At 44.2% G+C, this 18,690-nt stretch overlaps 2 protein-coding genes across 5 annotated transcripts in view; one reads left to right on the top strand and one right to left on the bottom strand.

Annotated features, from left to right (window-relative positions):
• The window catches only part of LONRF2 (LON peptidase N-terminal domain and ring finger 2), a 48,110-nt gene extending 31,450 nt beyond the window's left edge, over positions 1–16,660 (top strand). For all 4 annotated transcript variants that reach the window (XM_050755092.1, XM_050755095.1, XM_050755094.1 and 1 more), the window contains 2 exons: positions 2,683–2,832; positions 5,280–16,660. In XM_050755092.1, coding sequence (XP_050611049.1) covers positions 2,683–2,832; positions 5,280–5,474 — 345 coding nt within the window. In that variant the 3' untranslated portion in view covers positions 5,475–16,660. The remainder of the gene's footprint in view (positions 1–2,682; positions 2,833–5,279) is intronic.
• PDCL3 (phosducin like 3) overlaps positions 1–18,690 on the bottom strand; it is a 449,125-nt gene that overhangs the window by 270,162 nt on the left and 160,273 nt on the right. The gene's annotated exons all lie outside the window — the stretch shown is intronic.

Raw genomic sequence — 18,690 nt, 5'->3', positions numbered from 1 at the left:
GCCGGGCGTGGTGGCTCACGCCTGTAATCCCAGCACTTTGGGAGGCCGAGGCGGGCAGATCACGAGGTCAGGAGATTGAGACCATCCTGGCTAACACAGTGAAACCCTGGTTCTACGAAAAATATAAAAAATTAGCCATGCGTGGTGGCGGGCAACTGTAGTCCAGCTACTTGGGAGGCTGAGGCAGGAGAATTGCTTGAACCCGGGAGACAAAGGTTGCAGTGAGCTGAGATGGCACCACTGCACTCCAGCCTGGGCGACAAAACAAGACTCCATCTCAAAAAAAAAAAAAAAAAAGACCTTACTGTACTTAGGCAACATGTAAACCTGCACATTGCAAAATAGGCTTGTGATTTGCTATTGGATGCTCTAGCCCTGGAGCTGGCAAACTTTTTCTGTAAAGGGCTGGATAATAAGTACTTTAGACTCCACAGGCCATATGGTCTCTGTCAAAACTACTCAGTTCTGCCCTTGCAGTGCAAAAGCGGCCATAGACAATGTGTGAAGGCATGAGCATGACGGTTTTCCATTGAATGTGATTTCCGGAAACATGGTGGTGAGCATGGTTTGACTCAGAAACAGCAGTCTGTCAGTCTCTGTTCTCTAGATTGGTATTAATTCAGAACGTGACAAAATCTACAACTTAAAAATACCTCCCAAAGCTAAATAGAAAAGACTTGAATTTATTACCCCTTAAGAATTTTTTCATGTGTCTCGTAGAAATATCAGGACCTATGATTTGACAAATTAGCAAAACGTTTTGAGAGATTCTCCAACAGACTTACACAAGGATGTCCATAACAGTCTTACTCCATTATAGCTCCAGACCAGGAACAGTCCAGGTGCTGATCACACTTGAGTCAGTGAACACATTGTGGTCCATCCATGCAATGCAGTACTACCTGTCAATAAAAAGAAATGAACCACTAGTGCACTAAACAGTATGGATGACTCTCATAGACATGCTAAGTGAGAGATGCCAGACGCAGGACGAACACATACTGCGTGGCTTCATCTGTATACTTCCAGGAACAGGCAGAACTAGACTCTGGGGACAGAAGTCAGAAAAGGCTTGTGGGGTTGGCTTTGTAATTGACTGGAGGGGGCGGTGAAGAATCTTTCTAGGTAGTGGAAATGTCTATCTGGTTTTGGGTGATGGTCAGACTGGTGTATACAGTTGAGAAATGGTGTATACTCTTTGAGAAGACTCTTTGAGCTAAACAAGATCTATGCACTTTTTGGTCTTTACATTATACTGCAGCAAGAAATTTTAAAATACTTAAAAGGAGGAAATCCTTGGAATTATCGTATTCCTCTTTTAAATTCTTTGGTTGACATTTGGAAATGTGGAAGTGAGGGTACACAGCCACCCCACATCACACTAGGAGTCATTTTTGGGGCAGTCGTGTACACTTAGGATTTGTGAATGGAGTCACACCCAGGACGCTACCTCTCTGCCTCCTCCAGCTGCGGTTTCTGGTCATCCCAGTGCAGAGGAGCAGAGCAGGGAGCCCAACCCCCAGACTGGACCAGAAAGCTGGATTTCAAAGCTACGGCTGAAAGTGATTATCTTCAGGGTCTCTCTGCGGGGTGGACAGACCTGACAGCAGGGTTTATTGACCGTCGTTGTAGATGACAGCTTTTCATAGTGTATGTGTTTATTTTAAAATGGGGGCTTAAATAGATGCAACGTGAAACAATTTTAGCTTGCTTTTACAAGAAAATCCTCTATCACATATGAATATTTGATTTATATAAATCAAATTGAGGGTGGTGTGTGCATTACATTATAATTTCTCAGCACACCGTAGTTTTTGTAGGTACTGGAATTTTATAACAGGAAAGGACCTGCATGGTTTATTCCTGTTATACAGATGAGAAAACTCTGCCCTCACGAGGCTGTGAGACTGGCTAGATTCACACAGGAGAGTTGGTGATGAAGCCAGAACAAACCCTGGTCCCGTGATTCCCAGTTCCATGCTCTTCCTCCTCTGCCAGGTGTTCCTGAACAGGAGCGAGGCATAATTTAATGACAGACATGACAGTGACATAGGGGCCAGAGGCCAAGCTTGGCCAGTCTAAGGTGCTGTGGCCGACGACAAGCTGGAGTCCATCAGCCCAGGCCAATGTAATGAGGATAGTCTTGCCCTATCATGCCTTTAGGAATATAGTTTGGTGATATGGAATACAATTTTTAAAATGTCACCCTTTGGCTTGGTAATTCTATCAAGGTCTCTAGGAAACTATCCTGAGGAAACCATACCTCCCTCCCTTGTCAACAAACAAAAGAAAACAAAACAACTTTTGCATAAGTGTTTATATTACTGTGTTATTTTTAAAAATAAAAAGCTAGACTATTCTAAATAACTTACGTGAATAGTTAAGTAAATTGGCATGTATCTCAAATATAAAATTGCATGCAGCCATTGAAAATTATTCAAAATTATGTGAAACGTGCTTATATTATGGTATGAAGAGAAAAATCAAGATACAATTGATAGATTTCAACTATGCAAAAAAAATGCAGATTTCTATATTGGGCATGTACCATTTTTGTGAAATTGATGAATTATTAAAGTGCTAAATGCCACAAATCCACTCAGTGGCAGTGTAGCGGTCGCTAACTGTGTTATGTGCATTACCATGGATGGTTCATACGGCCCTGCCTTTTTCCCTGATCAGGTGGAGGGTCCGGCGTATGAAGAACTTGCCGCGCTCCACGATTCCGTGCATCAACAGTCTGTTTCCTGGTTCGCGTCTCTCCAGGATCGCATGAAAGAACAAATTTTAAGTCATTTTGGGGTAATGCCAGACAGAGAACCGGAGCCTCAGGTATGCTCTCCTTTTTCCTTTATAATTCTGTTATTTCCTGCTGTCGTGTGCTGAGCCATCGTTCTGGTGGAGAGCCTGGCAGTATGATGGTGGGTACCCCAGTGTGGTTGCTTATGAACCAGTTCTTCTACTAACAGCCCAAAGGAGCACCTACTGTGGTAGCACAGGACTTGTGAAGCAAAACACCAAAGGCTTTCTAACAGAACAGTTTCTTTTCTAACAACATTTTATTCTGCTTGACTGTCAGTTTGCAGCCCTTTGCTTCTTTCACTCACATCTTAAAATTTAAGTAGTAACTTTATTGTATTGGCACGAACACTCCACCTTCGGCGCATAGCATTGCCTTGCACCTGGTATACAGATGTTGAATAAGTGAAGAGAAAAATCCCATCCTTCTTGTGACATTAGAAGCATGACTTCCTTGTCCTGTAAGGACCCTGCCGCCCAGCTGTCATGGGCTTTCTCCAGTGCTCCCTACGCGTACTCTTGGTGACGCTGGTTCTTTAAGCAATGAATGAGCTTCAGGTTTGTGGAGCATTTCTAAGCTCAGGTGGCCCTCTCCTCTGCATTAGATGGGAGAGCCAGGCTGGGCTGGTTTAAGATTGTGCCTGAGAGCGTATACCTCCCACCTGTACACGGATGCCCAGCTGTCAAAGACAGTACGGGAGGGAGATTGGCTCTCAGCTGGTTTAGGGTGATGTGAAATGTCTTTTGTGTCTTTCCCCATCCACTTTAACTTTTTTTTTTTCTATCTCTTGGAGCTTCTATATTTTACCCCCTGCCTGAATTCTTTCTTTTCCAAACACAGAAAAATGCTTTAACTGCCAGAAATAGCCATTAAGTCCTTTCTGGCTTGCCCTTTTTGCATAAGCCTTTGTTCTACAATGTCCTGGAACTCAGATTCAGAAAACATGATGGTTAGACTGACTTGCATTAGGATATGAGTCACTCTTTTTCTAGGAGTTTTTGTTTATTAACCAAATTAATCCATCTCTACTTGGCAGGTATATTAGCTTCCGACTACTGCTGTTAAGAAATTTCACGAATGTGGTGGCTTAAAGCAACACATATGTATTTATCTTCCAGTCCTGGTTCTGCAGGCCAGACTATGATCCGGGTGATGGCAGCATGTGCTCCTCTGTGGAGGTTGTGAGGGAGAGTCTGTTTCCTTGCCTTTGCAGCTTGTAGAGGCTGGTGGCAATCCTCGGCTTCCTTCCTCCATCAGAGCCAGCAATGTTGCTTCTCTCCGACGGTCCTTCCAAAGCCACGTGTCCCTCTGACCACAGCCCAGAAAGGACCCTATATGAACACATTGGGCCCATCAGGATAATTCCCCCATCCCAAAGTCCTTAACTGAATCACATCCTCCAATTCGCTCTGCCATATAAGGTACCATATTCCCAGGTTTCAGGAATTAGAGTCTTTGGGGGAACCATTTTTCTGATGACTACAGAGGGATTTTAGGTAATATATCGATTTTTATATGAGGTCCTTCCCATTAAGCATGCTACTCAGTTTTCTTCTTTCTCTGCGAGATGAGGCGGGGAAAAGAGTGTGAATCTGTTTAAAAGGTTGTTTTCTCCATCTGTGCCTTTCTCCCTCTGAAGGGCAGGTTGATGTCTTCCTCACAGTGACTTGGGCTACCCCCAGTGAGCTTTGGCCACAGTGCTATTCCTAATCCTCCAGTATAATCTACCTCACCCTAAACTAAGGCGACTCCAGAGTCCACCCTCCCAGCTCTTGTTGGCATCCTGCACATTTTTGGAGGAGGAATAGAGTTAAGAATCCTGGACCCTGGAAACAAAAAGGCCTGGATATCTTGGTTCCAATACCAAGAATATTGAGAACAAGTTTATGACTGGCTTTTGCCTAGCACTTAGCCCAGAAGTGCTCTGTTCGATTATGTGAAGTAAAGGTTATTTGGTGGCATGATAATTCTTATGTATATAATTTGTGATAACTCTTACATATGATATGCATACATATATATGTTTCCTACACTCATTTGCCACATTGAGTATGTCACTCAAACTTGTACACATACTTTTAGCCCTTAACAGTATTATGCTTTATATGGCATGCTTAAGACGTAAAAAATAATAGCACAGAACATTGGAAAGTGAAGGTTAAAGTGATGATCTTCTCCTCTGACCGGTATATACTCTTAACTGAAAGCTTGAGAGAACAGAAGCAACTGATTCATAGACTCTCCCCGTGGAAGATGCTTCTGTTTGCGGATTCTTCCTTTTGTGGCTCCCCCACCTTTAAATGTGTGCCGTAAAAGTAAACGATGTATTTTGAGAGCTGAATGAATTGTGAAGTGGCTCTGAAATACAAGGTGGCATTTAATTCTTGCTCACGTGTCTGTTGGCGGAGCAAAAGACTGTGTTGGGGAACAGGCTTGCATTTTCAGTGTTAATCTCACTTTCCTCTCATCTCTTTTGCAGAGTAATCCCAGCGGCCCTGCCTGGTCCTGGTGGATCCTGGCCGTGCTGCCCCTGGAGCGCAAGGCTCAGCTGGCCATCCTCGGCATGACCTCACTCAAAGAGCGGCTCCTTGCCATCCGACGGATATTAGTCATCATCACGCGTAAGATGAATAGTCGGCAAGAGCTGGCTAATGCCAGGGAGAGAAATAATTGATTTTTCTCTCTGTCAAGGTTTCTGGAAGCCCTTGTACTTTTATAAATGTCAGGCATGGACGAATAGCCGTCCACTCATTGTGCTTTGTCAAGTGCTTGTGGATAAGGTTCCAAAATGGGACGCTTGCCAAACATTGAGTCCTCAAAAATGACAATTCTGTGTCTGGTGGGATCTGATCTTGTACAAGGTTAGCCTGAAGTCTGAATGGAGCCCATAGTTGGAAAAAAAAAAAAAACCTAAGAAAATCTCTTGGAAGCAGGTGCTTGGGGAGTACAGTTCACTGACAGCACAGGACCCTGCAGATGGTTTACATGTGGTTTAGGTTTCACGAGAAAGGAGGATTCCCTTCCCAGTCAGGATCTTGCTCTGCCAGATGGTAAAGGCATGCTTTAGTGTGTAGACAATATGGGGAACCACGTTTTTATCTGGAAGTGGATTTCTTAGAACACAGGCTAACCAAAACTACGCTTAGGCTTTGCGTGTTGCTGTGAAGTTGTCTGTGAAATTGAATAATCACACCATTGTTCAGTGCAGGAGCCCAAACTAGTCCTTACCCAAGAAGTAGTAGCCACCGGATAGAACTGTGTTTAATGTCCTGTTGTAGTCCCAGGTGTTGTAAATTGCATGTTGTAATCAAATGAATGTCAAAACATAAGAAAGTGTACCTTGGATATAGAAAAACCTGAGAACAGTATAGTTCACTGGAGGAGATACATATATATATATTTACACACAATAAAGTGAGCAAAAGTGAGTTAAAATTGTATATGCATTGGGATGTCAAACATAAAACCACCAAGTACAAAGAATGCCTTGAAAGTAGAACCTTGTCTCATTGCTCAATGGTTACTAAGCATTTAGGAAACAGTCATCTTTTTCTGTTGGGATTTGCATTAGAAATTAGCCCCATCCATAAATTTCAGTTTACTATCCGTTTATTAATATACAAGAACATTAAAAATCTGCCATGCCATGGTAATCTGTCTGTTCCAGGAAAATAGATCAGAATATACGAAGGGAGGATGGCCGGTGTGGGATGTAAATATTCAGTAAGTTTTTCTCCAACACTAACCTAAAATTATCTTTATTTTTTTGAAAGAAAGTTTTACGGTGATCAGACCAGGTGTTATCTGTTACAGGACAGTAGTGTAATTTCCATTGTGTGATGCACGTTGGTGATATTGATTGGAATAACTGAATCTGAGATACTTATATGTTCTTTCTGGCCCAACCAGCTGGTACATTTAGTTGGCTTCCTCTATGAGGTGAGTGTTCTTAACCAGAGGGTCACAACCACTAAAGAACACATCATAGCTGCCAGTTTTGCTTTGTTCATTGAAGGCATATGTGATGTTTCAGTTTTAAAATATACATATCTCATAATATACAATATTGATGGTATATCAATCCATCAAGCATTTTGTTAGAAAGATTTTATAATATTATTAATTTTTCTTTTAGTTTTCAGTAGATAAAACTCAGTCTCATCGTGGAAGTTAGAAAATACCAGCGTCACTTAATTATAAGGAGAAAATGTGAAAGTATTTTCCAATCCAATGTTTCAAGTGCCTCACTTATTGTGAATCTCAGCTATCATCTTGAGATGGTTTAATGGCAGTTTGGCCAAGTGATTTCTAAGAGATTTTATGAATTTATGCATTAACAATAGTATTCAGCTTTCTTAGGCATTATAACCTAACCTGATCATTTGATTGGAATAACTGAATCAGTCATTGATTGGAATAAAATAAATAAAACAAAATGCATCTCACATGCCCGAAGACCTTTACCAGAAGTGGTTCGTGAAAATCGATGTGCATTGACCATTCTCGGCCTTTCCCTTTTGGAACATTTTTTTGTACCTTCATATCACAGCTGAATAGTTGTCATTGCTGTTTCCATTTGGAGGTGTCTAAATAACCACAATGTGATCACAGCTTCTCCACGAGGCTTCCTGAAGTTTAGTTGGTAAGCTTGCTACACCATTTGGAACCTGTTGCTTTCTCTTCCTCACTCTTTAAATGTCATAAGGTCACACAGTTCTTGGAATCAGAACTATTCACTTATTTCTTCACCGTTCTGCCTGGCTTTCTGAGCCTTCTCATTCTGTGTGTTATGTAAAAGCCTGAACAACAATGATGACGCAGACGAGAGCAACACACATTTTTATTTTTTGGTAGAGAGGTTTTTATTTTTTTGATACCAGAGGGAATTAACTATGATCACGTCGTGCTCTCTCTGTTCAGCATCACACCCCCGCATACTGCAGCGTGGGAGCAGATTGGTACTTACCGAGCACTTAGAAACATCATGCATCAGTAACCCGGTCAGGGTGACAGCATCCTACGGTCATGTCATGAAGAAAGCCTCCTTTTACAAACCTAAAAAAAACAACCCCCCAGCTTCAGTTTGCTACCAATCAAGCTAAAGCAGAACGGTCTGCTTCCTCCTCCGCCTGCCCCCTTCTGCCTCTTTTCTGTTGGGGAGATGCCAATTCTAAGGGTTTCTCAGAAAATAATGTAATCTCTCATTCAATGTCAGGACATTCCAGCTTAATTGTACTGAAAGTGCTCCAGCAGTCATGCTCTCGTTACATTGGAATAAAAGCAGAAAACAGTAATAGCAGCGTGGGGAAGTCATTTTTCTTCTTGAGGAACAATACATGCTGTTCGGTATTTTTCCATTCATTGCCCAAACCTGCCTGTGTCTTTGAAATGCAAGTAGGATCCCAAAGGCAGCATTCTGAAAGCCTGTGGCATTTTTAGCATATCCCATCCCCCCATGTGTGTCCTCATCTTCAGAATCGAAAGGATACTTTTTAAAGTTTCAAAAGAAAATAATTTAAAATGTCAAGGTTTATCCATAGAAACACAATAATTCTTAACCAATTCATGTACCAAATTCAACAGTATTATCTCATTTTTAGGGTCACAAATTTTTTTGCACTTAAACCTCCTCCCTCTCTCAAAACAAAACAAAACAAACAACAACAAAGCAAACAAACAAAACAAAAAAACACACCAAGACTGTTCAACAGATTGTATCTCAACTTAATATATATTAAGTCTTACCACAGGACTTTTGAATCATCAAGGAACAATTGAAGTTTATGGATGGTAGAATTACAGTGAACTATGTTATTATCACTTTATTATAAACTTTTTGGAAAATTGACAGTTGTTACCATCAAAATACTCCATTGCCTGTATTACATCAAATTTGTTATAATTTTTAAGTGCTGTTGAAAAATACCCATCTGTTTCTTCTCCTTGTTTTCTTTTGTGCCCCACCACTTAAATTACTTGGGTAAATACCACTCTTCAAAATTTAAATACTATCTATCAAATAAGAAGAAGTGTGAAAGATACGGAGAAGAAAGGTGATAGCAAATTAGAAGAAAATAAGTGTGGCTGATTTCTTTTAGTTGAAAGCACAAAGTTTTATTTTTCCCCAGTATACCTATCAAGTAGGGTAGGGGGGGTCCCCGTCTCCCCATTTTTTTTCTCTCTCTTTTTTTTTTTTTTTGAGATGGAGTCTCGCTCTGTTGCCCAGCCTGGAGTGCAATGGCGCAATCTTGTCTCACTGCAACCTCCACCTCCCGGGTTCAAGTGATTCTCCTGCCTCAGCCTCCTGAGTAGCTGGGACTGCAGGCACGAACCACCACGCCCGGCTAATTTTTGTGTGTTTCTTGGTAGAGACAGGGCTTCACCATGTTGGTCAGGCTGGTCTCGAACTCCTGACCTCATGATCCGCCCGCCTCGGCCTCCCAAAGTGCTGGGATTGCAGGCGTGAGTTACCGCGACCAGCCCATCTCCCCATTTTTTTAAGCACAGACAGCAGTGGCAGTCAGTGGAAGGAATTCTTCCCCTTCAACATCATCCTTCCTGAAGGCCACATTCTGTTTCTATTGTTCACCGAAACCTACTTCCCAGGGAAGCCCGTTGTGGATGGGAAAGATGAGCCGCGTGAGCCATCGCCCACGCAGGGAGATAACTGAACCCCTTTGCCAGCGTCACCCCCTCTCTACTGGGGTGAGACACTTCCTTCGGAGCCCTGGCTCTGCCTCCCGGGGGAAAGTCTTTTTCCCTTTACGACTCCTTACCTCAGCCTCACCTTGACTTTCATTTCTCAACTGCTGAATTCTATCAAAGAGCCTTTTAGCAGTGGCTCAGCTTTTAGGTGAGCACAAATAATGCAGGAAGTGAAGTGCCACCATTGCACTCCCCCAAGTTGGGGACATAAACTCGAATTTGCACCCAGGTCTGATAGAGGTGACTGATTAGGGACACAGAGAGGTGGATGCCATTGACAGCGTTTACTGTTCCTCACAATTCCTGTAGAAATGAAAGAACCAGAAGCACAGCAGACCACACCGGGCCATAAGGGGAAGCACGGGAGACAGGCAGAAGCAGGAGTGAGGGTGAACGTGGCTCAGACCCTCTACTGTGTGTTCTGCAGGGAAGGGCAGGGAAACAGCTTAGACTGGCTGATTTGAATAACAGCTCAGACGCTAGGCTATATGGATGGTCTCTAGCTGTCTGGCACCTGGCCCTGGGTGATTAGGCTGGGGGATATTGCCTCCTAGGTTGTAAGAGCCAGAGAGAGGAGGATGGCCTCTGGATTGGTCACTTTGCTCCCAGGGTAGCCCTTTGCTATGTCTAAGAATTGGCTCACCCTGGGACGGACAGTTTCTCCCGGGTCAGCGAGGCCCCTGAGATGTCAAAATATCATAAAATATAGAAATCATGATTAATGCAATTGGTCCTCTGCTGTGTTGACATACTAAGGTCACTTTTGATAGCAAAACCTTTTCAAGAGTAGGGCATACGTTGCCCTGAAGAGCATAGAAAACGTTTTATTTTGAGAGTAGAAAGGAGGAAGACGTGGAGATACAGGAGTCCCTTAGGCTGGCCCATAGCTGGGTCTTTGATGTATGTGGCATTAGTCAAGAACGTAGTTCTGCAGTTTTGGGGGGGCCTCGAACAATTTCCTGGTGCAGTTGTTCACATGTGTTAAACATAAGAGTCTAATGATGATATCGTGGTGTGTCTCGGCTCGTGGTGGCTAGTCTGGCAGTTGTGTGGCTGAGGGTGTGCGCTGATAGTTCAGTAAAGGATAAATAGAGACTTGTGGTGTTCGTGTGTCACCCCAGGGAGAGAGTGGCTGTGGAGACGCAGGGCAGGAAGTTGCGGTGGAAAGCGGGCTGGGGTGGTAGGAGAAGGCACGGGGGGTGGGTGCTCCTCCCCCAGGGGTTGAGGAGTTGACTGATAGGGGGCAGTTACCTCCTGGGAAAGCAAGGCGCTCCCTTAAGTTTTAGAATGGCACAGAGAGTAGCCTTCTACCAGAGTCTCCATTTGGACGTGGGAGTGTAGGGGCCATGTTTTGGCAGAAAGCAGGGCGTGTATCAGCATTAGTGGACTCCTCAACATTTAAAGGAAGAACAGCAAAAATGTCATGTGCCCGCTTTGTGCCTCAGGAGAGGCAGCCCGTGGGCATCACCAGGGCAGAGATTTTAATATCTGGGACAGGTTATCTCCCACGGCGAGGTTGTGGCTGGGGCCATGTCATCTTCAGCCATGAGCTGCTGGGCTGGGCAGCGTCTTCTGGGACGTGAGACTTGGGGTCTCCTTTCTAAGTGGATCCCCACTCATGCTGATGTGGGTCCCAGCATTCGCCGTGCTTGGTTGAAATAGTGGCTTAGCTGGAGGGTCTGGGCCTCTGGATCATAAGCCAGCAAAAGCCCCCAGATCAGTGGTGACAAGATCAATAGACGCCAGAATATGTGCGGCTGTGCTTGGCAGGGTTCTGGTTCTTGCTTTTTGGTGGAAGTTTAGGTTCAAATGGATCCCATGTCAGAGGAGCAGCTGGCTGGCCTGTGGGCGCCCTGGGGTTAGTGGGTCCAGGAGAAAATGTGTTCTTTCTCTGGTCTCCAGCCCTCATGGGGTGGGGACAAGATCTGAGATTTATAGGAATAGGGGGGAACATTATGGAAGGCCCTAATATGTAATGAGTTTTTATATACAAGAACGCAAGATAGTCCTCTTTTTATGTTTAAAGGCGACTATGGTCATGTTTTTTAAAGTTTATGTGAGGTGTGAGTCAGCCGAGAGGCCCTCAATTAAGAGATTCAGGTTTATGGGGCAAGATAGAGGCCCATTTTGGGGTCTGTTTAGAGACCAGAGTTTGAAATGGAGTTGTTTGAGGAGCCCATGGTGTGTCTTCACTACACCGATTGTATGGAACCTGTCAGGGCTGCGGAAGCTGTAGCGAAGGTCTTTTCCCAGAGCCCAGCATTGTGGATTCCGTCCGAGAAGTGACATGTGTGTCTCGGTGACTTCCAGTGATGCCCGCCTCTCTGAAGGGGTGAAGCAGTGCCCCGGCAAGACCTCGAATCCCAGCTGTAGCACCTATGGAGAGGTGTGATTTAGAGTTGGATTTGGGGTATCTGTGAGGAAGAGTCCCAGAGCTTTTCATCCTGAAGGGGGCAACTGTCAGGCAGTAATCCAACAGTTGGCCATGAATGTGAAGCTGGGGCCCTGTGCTGACGAGGGCATCTGGCGTTAAGACGACTGCCTAACTTTGGCCATGTGCGCTGTTTTTGGGGTTCCATTTTGTATCAGGCCATGCTGGCTAAACGATGGGAAGCAGCACCATGCTGTTGGGCTCTGTCATTTATATGAGGGTTGGCAGTGCCATCTGTACCCTCTGTGAACTCCCACTGCTGTTCACTCAGTTAATCTAAGGCACGCCAAGGGGTCTGCAGGAGGATGACGTCACAAGGGACTGAGGACGTGGGAGACCACCCTCCTGCAGGTAGGATACACCAGAGGGCCCAGGCTTGACTCTGTCCTGTGTTAAGGAGGCAGTGGTAGTTTTGCTGAGCTTGTCAGGTGTTTGTAATGGGCAGCTGGAGATTGGGGTCCTAGGCTCAGGTCTTTGAGAGCCTCTGTGTCCAGGAGAGCCCACTAGGCATCCAGCCATTTACTGCTTTAATGGGCTATTGCATGAGGCTGAGAGGGGCAGTTTCTTGCATCCGAAGCCCTTGGGCACCTTACGTCCATCCTAAGTGGGCCAGAGACTCCAGGCGTGCACAGAGCTGGCCAGAGCTTCTATATTGAAGGGGTCTCTGAGGGCACCAACAGGAGTGCCCATGGATTTCAAGGTTTGATTTCAGAGGTTGTTTTTGGAGGGTGCCCCATTTAAAGCAAGCTGATTTGTAAGCAGCAGCAAGAAAAGTAAGTAGAGTGTGTAAATGAGGACTACATTGCCATCAGAACCTCAGACGTATTGAAAGATGTTGGGCTTGTATGTCCTTAATGAGAGTGACGACGAGTCTCCTCATTTGTGCCCCTGGAGAACGTGGATGTGGTGGAGACCCTGTCTGCAGAGACGGTGTGCCGTGGCAGAGCTGTGGAGCTCCCTGTGGGGCCTGCACAGGTGTGTGTGCCCCTTCAGGGCAGGAGGCAAACTGCAGCCGAAAAGCTGTGCAAGCAGACACTTAACAGGACATGTTAGCCAAATCTGTAAGAGCCAAATATTGGCCAGTTATTTATTGTGTAGAATTAGTAATTCTAATAATAATGGAAATTGGATAATGGATGGGACCACAGCAATAAGGTTGTAGTAATCCACCATAAGGCACCTGTTTTTTTTGTTTTTTTTTTTTATAGGTTTAAGGATAGGAAAAATTAGGCTGTTCAATGGAGGAACAATGGATATAATCACCCCTTTATTAATTAGTAAGTTTTAATCCTTGAAGGCCTCATATTAACTGTTTTAACTGGAAGTTCATGGGGCATCGTTTTATCAAGCTAGTTTGTAAGTACCAAAGACTGACTTTAATTTTAATTTATTATTTGTTATATTAGAGTGTCTGCGTCCAATATGGGATATTAGGGCATTGGGTGCTATGACCATGGAGAATTTAGACAAGCTATAGTTAAAGTAAAGCATAACTTCCTCCCGCCATTTTATATTTAGTTGCATTTTTAAAAAGATTATAGGGGTACAATGTTTAGATTTAGTGAGATCTCCAGGTATAACTGTAATTTAAGCCCCAGTATTAAGATTATGAAGCGGCCGGGCGCAGTGGCTCAAGCCTGTAATCCTAGCACTTTGGGAGGCCGAGACGGGTGGATCACGAGGTCAGGAGATCGAGACCATCCTGGCTAACACAGTGAAACCCTGTCTCTACTAAAAAATACAAAAAACTAGCCGGGCATGGTGGCGGCGCCTGTAGTCCCAGCTACTCGGGAGGCTGAGGCTGGAGAATGGTGTGAACCCGGGAGGCGGAGCTTGCAGTGAGCTGAGATCTGGCCACCGCACTCCAGCGTGGGCGACTGAGCGAGACTCCGTCTCAAAAAAAAAAAAAAAAAAAAAAAAAAAAAAAAAAAAAAAAAAAAAGATTATGAAGCTTTGTCAATGGGTACATTTTAGCAAATGTCACAAAAGAAACTAAGTTATGGAGACACAAAAGCCAATAGGCACCGCTTTATCTTTTGGTTAAGTGTTTTAGTATATAAATCTTATTTATATGTAATATTAATATATAATTTGTTGTATACATTTTTAGTGTATAAGTGTTGGATTTCTAATTGGATCAGATTAGGGACCGTCAGTGTAGCTGTATATGTACATATACATGTATAATTTATTATATATTTGCATTAAAATATTCTATCTGCATGTGTATATATGTGTGTATGTGTATGTATATGTGCACATACACATAAATGCACACAGTCTATTTAGTGACCTTTAATTTTTTTCCCCTTGTACTAGGCTTTTTCTGGCTTTTTCCTTTTTTTCTGATTTTGTGGCAATTTCGTTGGAAGGAAGCGGTCCTGGCATGTTGAGAGACAGGGTGTTCAAGAGTACCCAAGCACATTGGCCGGGGGTGTTACAGGCTCACGTAGCTCAGGTCTCAGGGAAGTGGGAACAAAGTGTCCCACCCCTTCCCCTTTTCCTTAACCTGGAGCCACTGGTCTGTATGGACAGATCCTTTGCGTCCCACTGGATTGAGGAATGAGTCACAACAGCTGCGAGGCTCTCAAAGCAACATTTAAACCTTTTGGCGGCTGTCATTTCTGTGAGGAGGGCGCCTCTCAGCAGCCACAGGGCCGGAGGATCCCTGCAGCGCTTCGGAGACCAACACCCAGATCCTTTGCCCAGGAGTGCGATTCATTCCTCACTGGATGCTGGGGAGGGCCCCTCAGGTGAGCAGTGCACTGCTGACTTCAGCGTTGCTGGCTCGGTTATCAGACTCTCGTCCAGCACAAGCTCGCAGGGAAAGCCGTTCCTTGCTCCTTGTGGAGGGAGTCACCCTCATTGCCCTGAGACCACCAGGCAAGAAAGTGGGTATGTCCAGGTAGGGAATTCAGAGGGACTCAGTGCATCCAATTATACAGTTATACCCAGAAGGTCCTGCGTAGGGGACTACGATTGACATCACCCTAGTCTACAGCACCAAGGATTGAATGAGCTCGGTCCTCTTATAATTTAGGCTGGACTGTCACAGACACTCTGGCAGACACAGCATACGTGGTGCAGCCAGAGTGCAAACATGCCAGCAGCAGCCATGCTCCCCAGGGTGGGGATCCAGTTAGTAAGCCGCGCGCAGCCAAGAGGCGAGGCATGCCCTCCGCCACACACGGACTTACCCCGCTCACTGTGCCCGTGGTATCAAAATGTACCTGCATGTTTAATTCATAAAGGAGAGGCTGATGTCATTGAAAGAAAAGTTTGTTACTTGCATTTCTGGAGAAAAGGAGCGCACCAGGCCATGCAGGGCCACAGGAGGAGGAGGCACTGGAGTGGTCAGGAGGCAGAACTAGGCGCAAGCACGGGCAAGCAGCTTTCCTTTGTGTCTCCGTGGCAAAGGCGAAGATGGGCGGGGCCAGAGTGTAGGATTGGCAGGTTTGAATGTCTTGGGCGGTAGCTACAGGGGTGTTCTCCAGCTGCCTGGTGCCTGGACCTGGGTGATGAGGGCGAGGGGATACTGCCTCCTGCGGTGGAAGAGTCAGATCGAGGAGACGGACTCTGAATTGGTTAGTGTGCAAAGGTGCAGTCCCAAGGGACCCCTTCGCTCTCTCTAAGAACTGGCTTGCTGTGGGAAAGGCAGTCTCCCCCAGTCAGTGAGGTCCCCAAGATGTCAAAACATTGTACATTATTAAAAAGCATGATTAATAGAAGCTCATTCTAGCATTTCGGGTTACAGCTTCTAGAAGAGGTTTGTAGTCTCCAAATGAGTAGGTTTTTCCTCTAGAGAGGGGCAGGCCTGGACCTTCAGGCACCCCTTGGTGTGTTTAGGAGCTCAGGAACGGAAGCACCTGCCTGCAGCCCTGCAGCAAAGGAAGCTTCTCTCAGTCACTCAGAGCAGGGAGGGGCTGGGAGAGGCATGTGAGGCTCCCTGGGTACTATGACAGTCCCCAAGGTGAAGGATTGGCCCTGATCATAATAGAGAACCCTACGGAAGTTTACTGTCATGAGTCTCGGTTGGTTGGCACATGTGACCTTTGAAGGATGAAGATGGAGTTTGCAACATGAGTATCACTAACCTTTTGTTTTCCAGGCATCATTTTAAAAAATTGCATTGGGGCCTTCATTATTTACCATAATATTTTAACTTTCATAGTTTTGTCACCTTTTGTACTACGAACAGTTCAACCAGTGAGCGATTTTTCTCTCATGCTATTTACCCCACATACAATTTTCCACTCAATTCTGAAAATAAAAACCTGTTAATAGGTTGGAAAGCTGGGTACTCTATTCATATATTGTTCTTTCATGCTAGTGGAGAGTGGTGTCATTAGCATCTTAATTTTAGAGTTGTGAAATGATTTTACCAATTAGGAATTGAATGTGTGTTTTTTTTTCTATTTAATAAGAGCAAATTTGAATAAATAAGCCGGTGTAGATAAACTTGATAATCATGCTTTTTCTTGTTTGGAAATAAGTGATGTGTTGTCATATCATGTGATACAGGTCACTCATCTGGCCTTATGTTTCCAAAGTTTAAGTCTGTTTTGAAGATGTAATAATAATACTCAGCATTTCTTGTTGCCTAAGTGAGACGAAACTTAAATGTTACAGTATTTACTTCATGTATTCTTGTACTGTTCATTTCCAATTAATTGGTATTGTATATCTAATATGTGATATTTGAACTGAATAAAACTTACAGTGTTATAAATGTTCTTTAATAAATGATCACACCTGAGTAATAGGCTAGACTGATGAGAAATTAGATCAAATCAGTGCCTAGGCCTTTGTGTTAGTGTCATAGGGATGTACTAACACATCACCACAGACTGGCGGCTTTTCACAATAAATCACACAGTTTTCTTCGCTCACGTTTCTGGACATTAGAAATCCAAAGCCAAGGTGCCAGTAGGGCCGGGCTTTCTCTGAAGGCCCCAGGAAGACTCCTCCCTCATCTCCTCCAGGTGGTGTGGCTGCTGGCCAACCTCAGCCTTCCTCGGCCGGTGGCTGCATCACTCCAGTTTCCATGTCCATCGTCACACGGCCTTCTTCCCTCTGTGTGTCTGTGTCCACATGTCCCTTTCCTTATATAAGGACACCAGTTATTAGATTTAACGCCCACCCTAATCCAGGATGACCTCATCTTAACTAGATTACATCTGCAAAGACCCTATTTCCAAATAAGGTTACATCCACAGGTTCTAGTGGATATGAACTTTAGAGGAACAGTGCAAATGTGGAACGATTCCAATTTAATTTTAGTAGGAAAAAAAAGGAGAGAGGACTGCCATTGGCTTTCACTTAAAACCATAATTCTTTAAAAAATCATTTCTATACGAGACAGATAAGATTTAATAAGAAATGAAGCTTGTGTAGTTATTTATTTGGGAGGAAGGGGGTAGTGCTTCTTAAGAATAGGAATATGAATTGCAAATACTGAATTAACTATGAAAGCATATATTTATTTGGAATTTTTAAAGGCATAAATTAAAATATTTTAAACTTGGCATAACACACTCTACAAAATACTGAAAAGTATTTTTATTAACTTCCTGGCACCTTTATGATACCTTTTCCATCCTCCTTTTTATATTTTTTAACCTACCTACCTTGTTTCTTTTTTTTTTGCTTTTGCTTTTTTTAGAGACAGGGTCTTGCTCTGTTGTCCAGGCTGGAGTGCAGTGGTGCAAACATAGCTCACTGCAGCCTCAACCTCTTGGGCTCAAAGGATTCTCCTGCCTCAGCCTTCTGAGTAGCTGGGACCACAGAAATGCCCATTGTTCCAGGGACATGAAACATCATCGTGGCACCCCTATTAGAGTGGGGTACATGAGGACCAGGTAATAAATGCAGCCCCAGTCAGGATTTGGGTCACAGTGCGTCATTCTTCTGGTACCTAAATATAGTATCAGAATGGACACATTTTAGAGTATTCTTGGCCTGAGAGGTAAGAGCTGTTACAGTGAAGAGAAGTGGAAGCCTCCAAAACTATTTCCTCTTCCCCTCAGCCACTCTAGTAAATAACAACAATATCATGTCCTAGGAGGGGTGGTAGAATTTAGCATCACTGTTAAATATCTAGAGGATGCAGAGGTTGTAGCCCATCATTTATCTATGTAACTTACAAGTCTTGCCATTGAAAACTCCTGGTCGACCCTAGAAAATGAGAGTAGACTCTTCTAAACTCAACTGAGGATTAGCACTGATGGCCATCTGCCGTGCCAGATAGATTTTTAGCTCTTTGCTCCAGCATAGTCACTTAGACTGAAGCAAATCGTGTACAGACATTGATTTTGCAAGTGCATTTTCTGTCAGGAAAGAGGCACTTTACTTTCACATGAAACAATGTGTACGTGTATAGTTTTGCCCCGGGGCTAATGTTGACCCACCTGCCCTCTGTCATAATCAAACAAGGAAGAGATCTGGACCACCCAGAAGATTTGTGGAGCATCGTGTCAATCAATTACATCACTGATGCCACTCTAATCAAACTGGATGAGCAAGAAGTGGCTAGCACATCAGAGGCCTGGGTAAAACACATGCACTCCAGAGGATGGGAGATAAACCTTACAATGATTCAGGGCTTTGCCACATCAGCGAAATTTCTAGGGAGGCAGGGATGAGGGGCATTCAGGAGAAATCACTGCATCTTGCACCTCCTACCGTGAAGAAGGAAGCACAGTACCTTGTAAACTTCTTTGGGTTTGGAGGCAGCGTATGACACATCTGGGAGTGC

Source organism: Macaca thibetana, chromosome 13, assembly GCF_024542745.1.
Source record: "Macaca thibetana thibetana isolate TM-01 chromosome 13, ASM2454274v1, whole genome shotgun sequence".
Lineage (NCBI taxonomy): Eukaryota > Metazoa > Chordata > Mammalia > Primates > Cercopithecidae > Macaca > Macaca thibetana.
The sequence above is the reverse complement of the archived record's forward strand: the minus strand, read 5'-3'. Positions and strand labels throughout refer to the sequence as shown.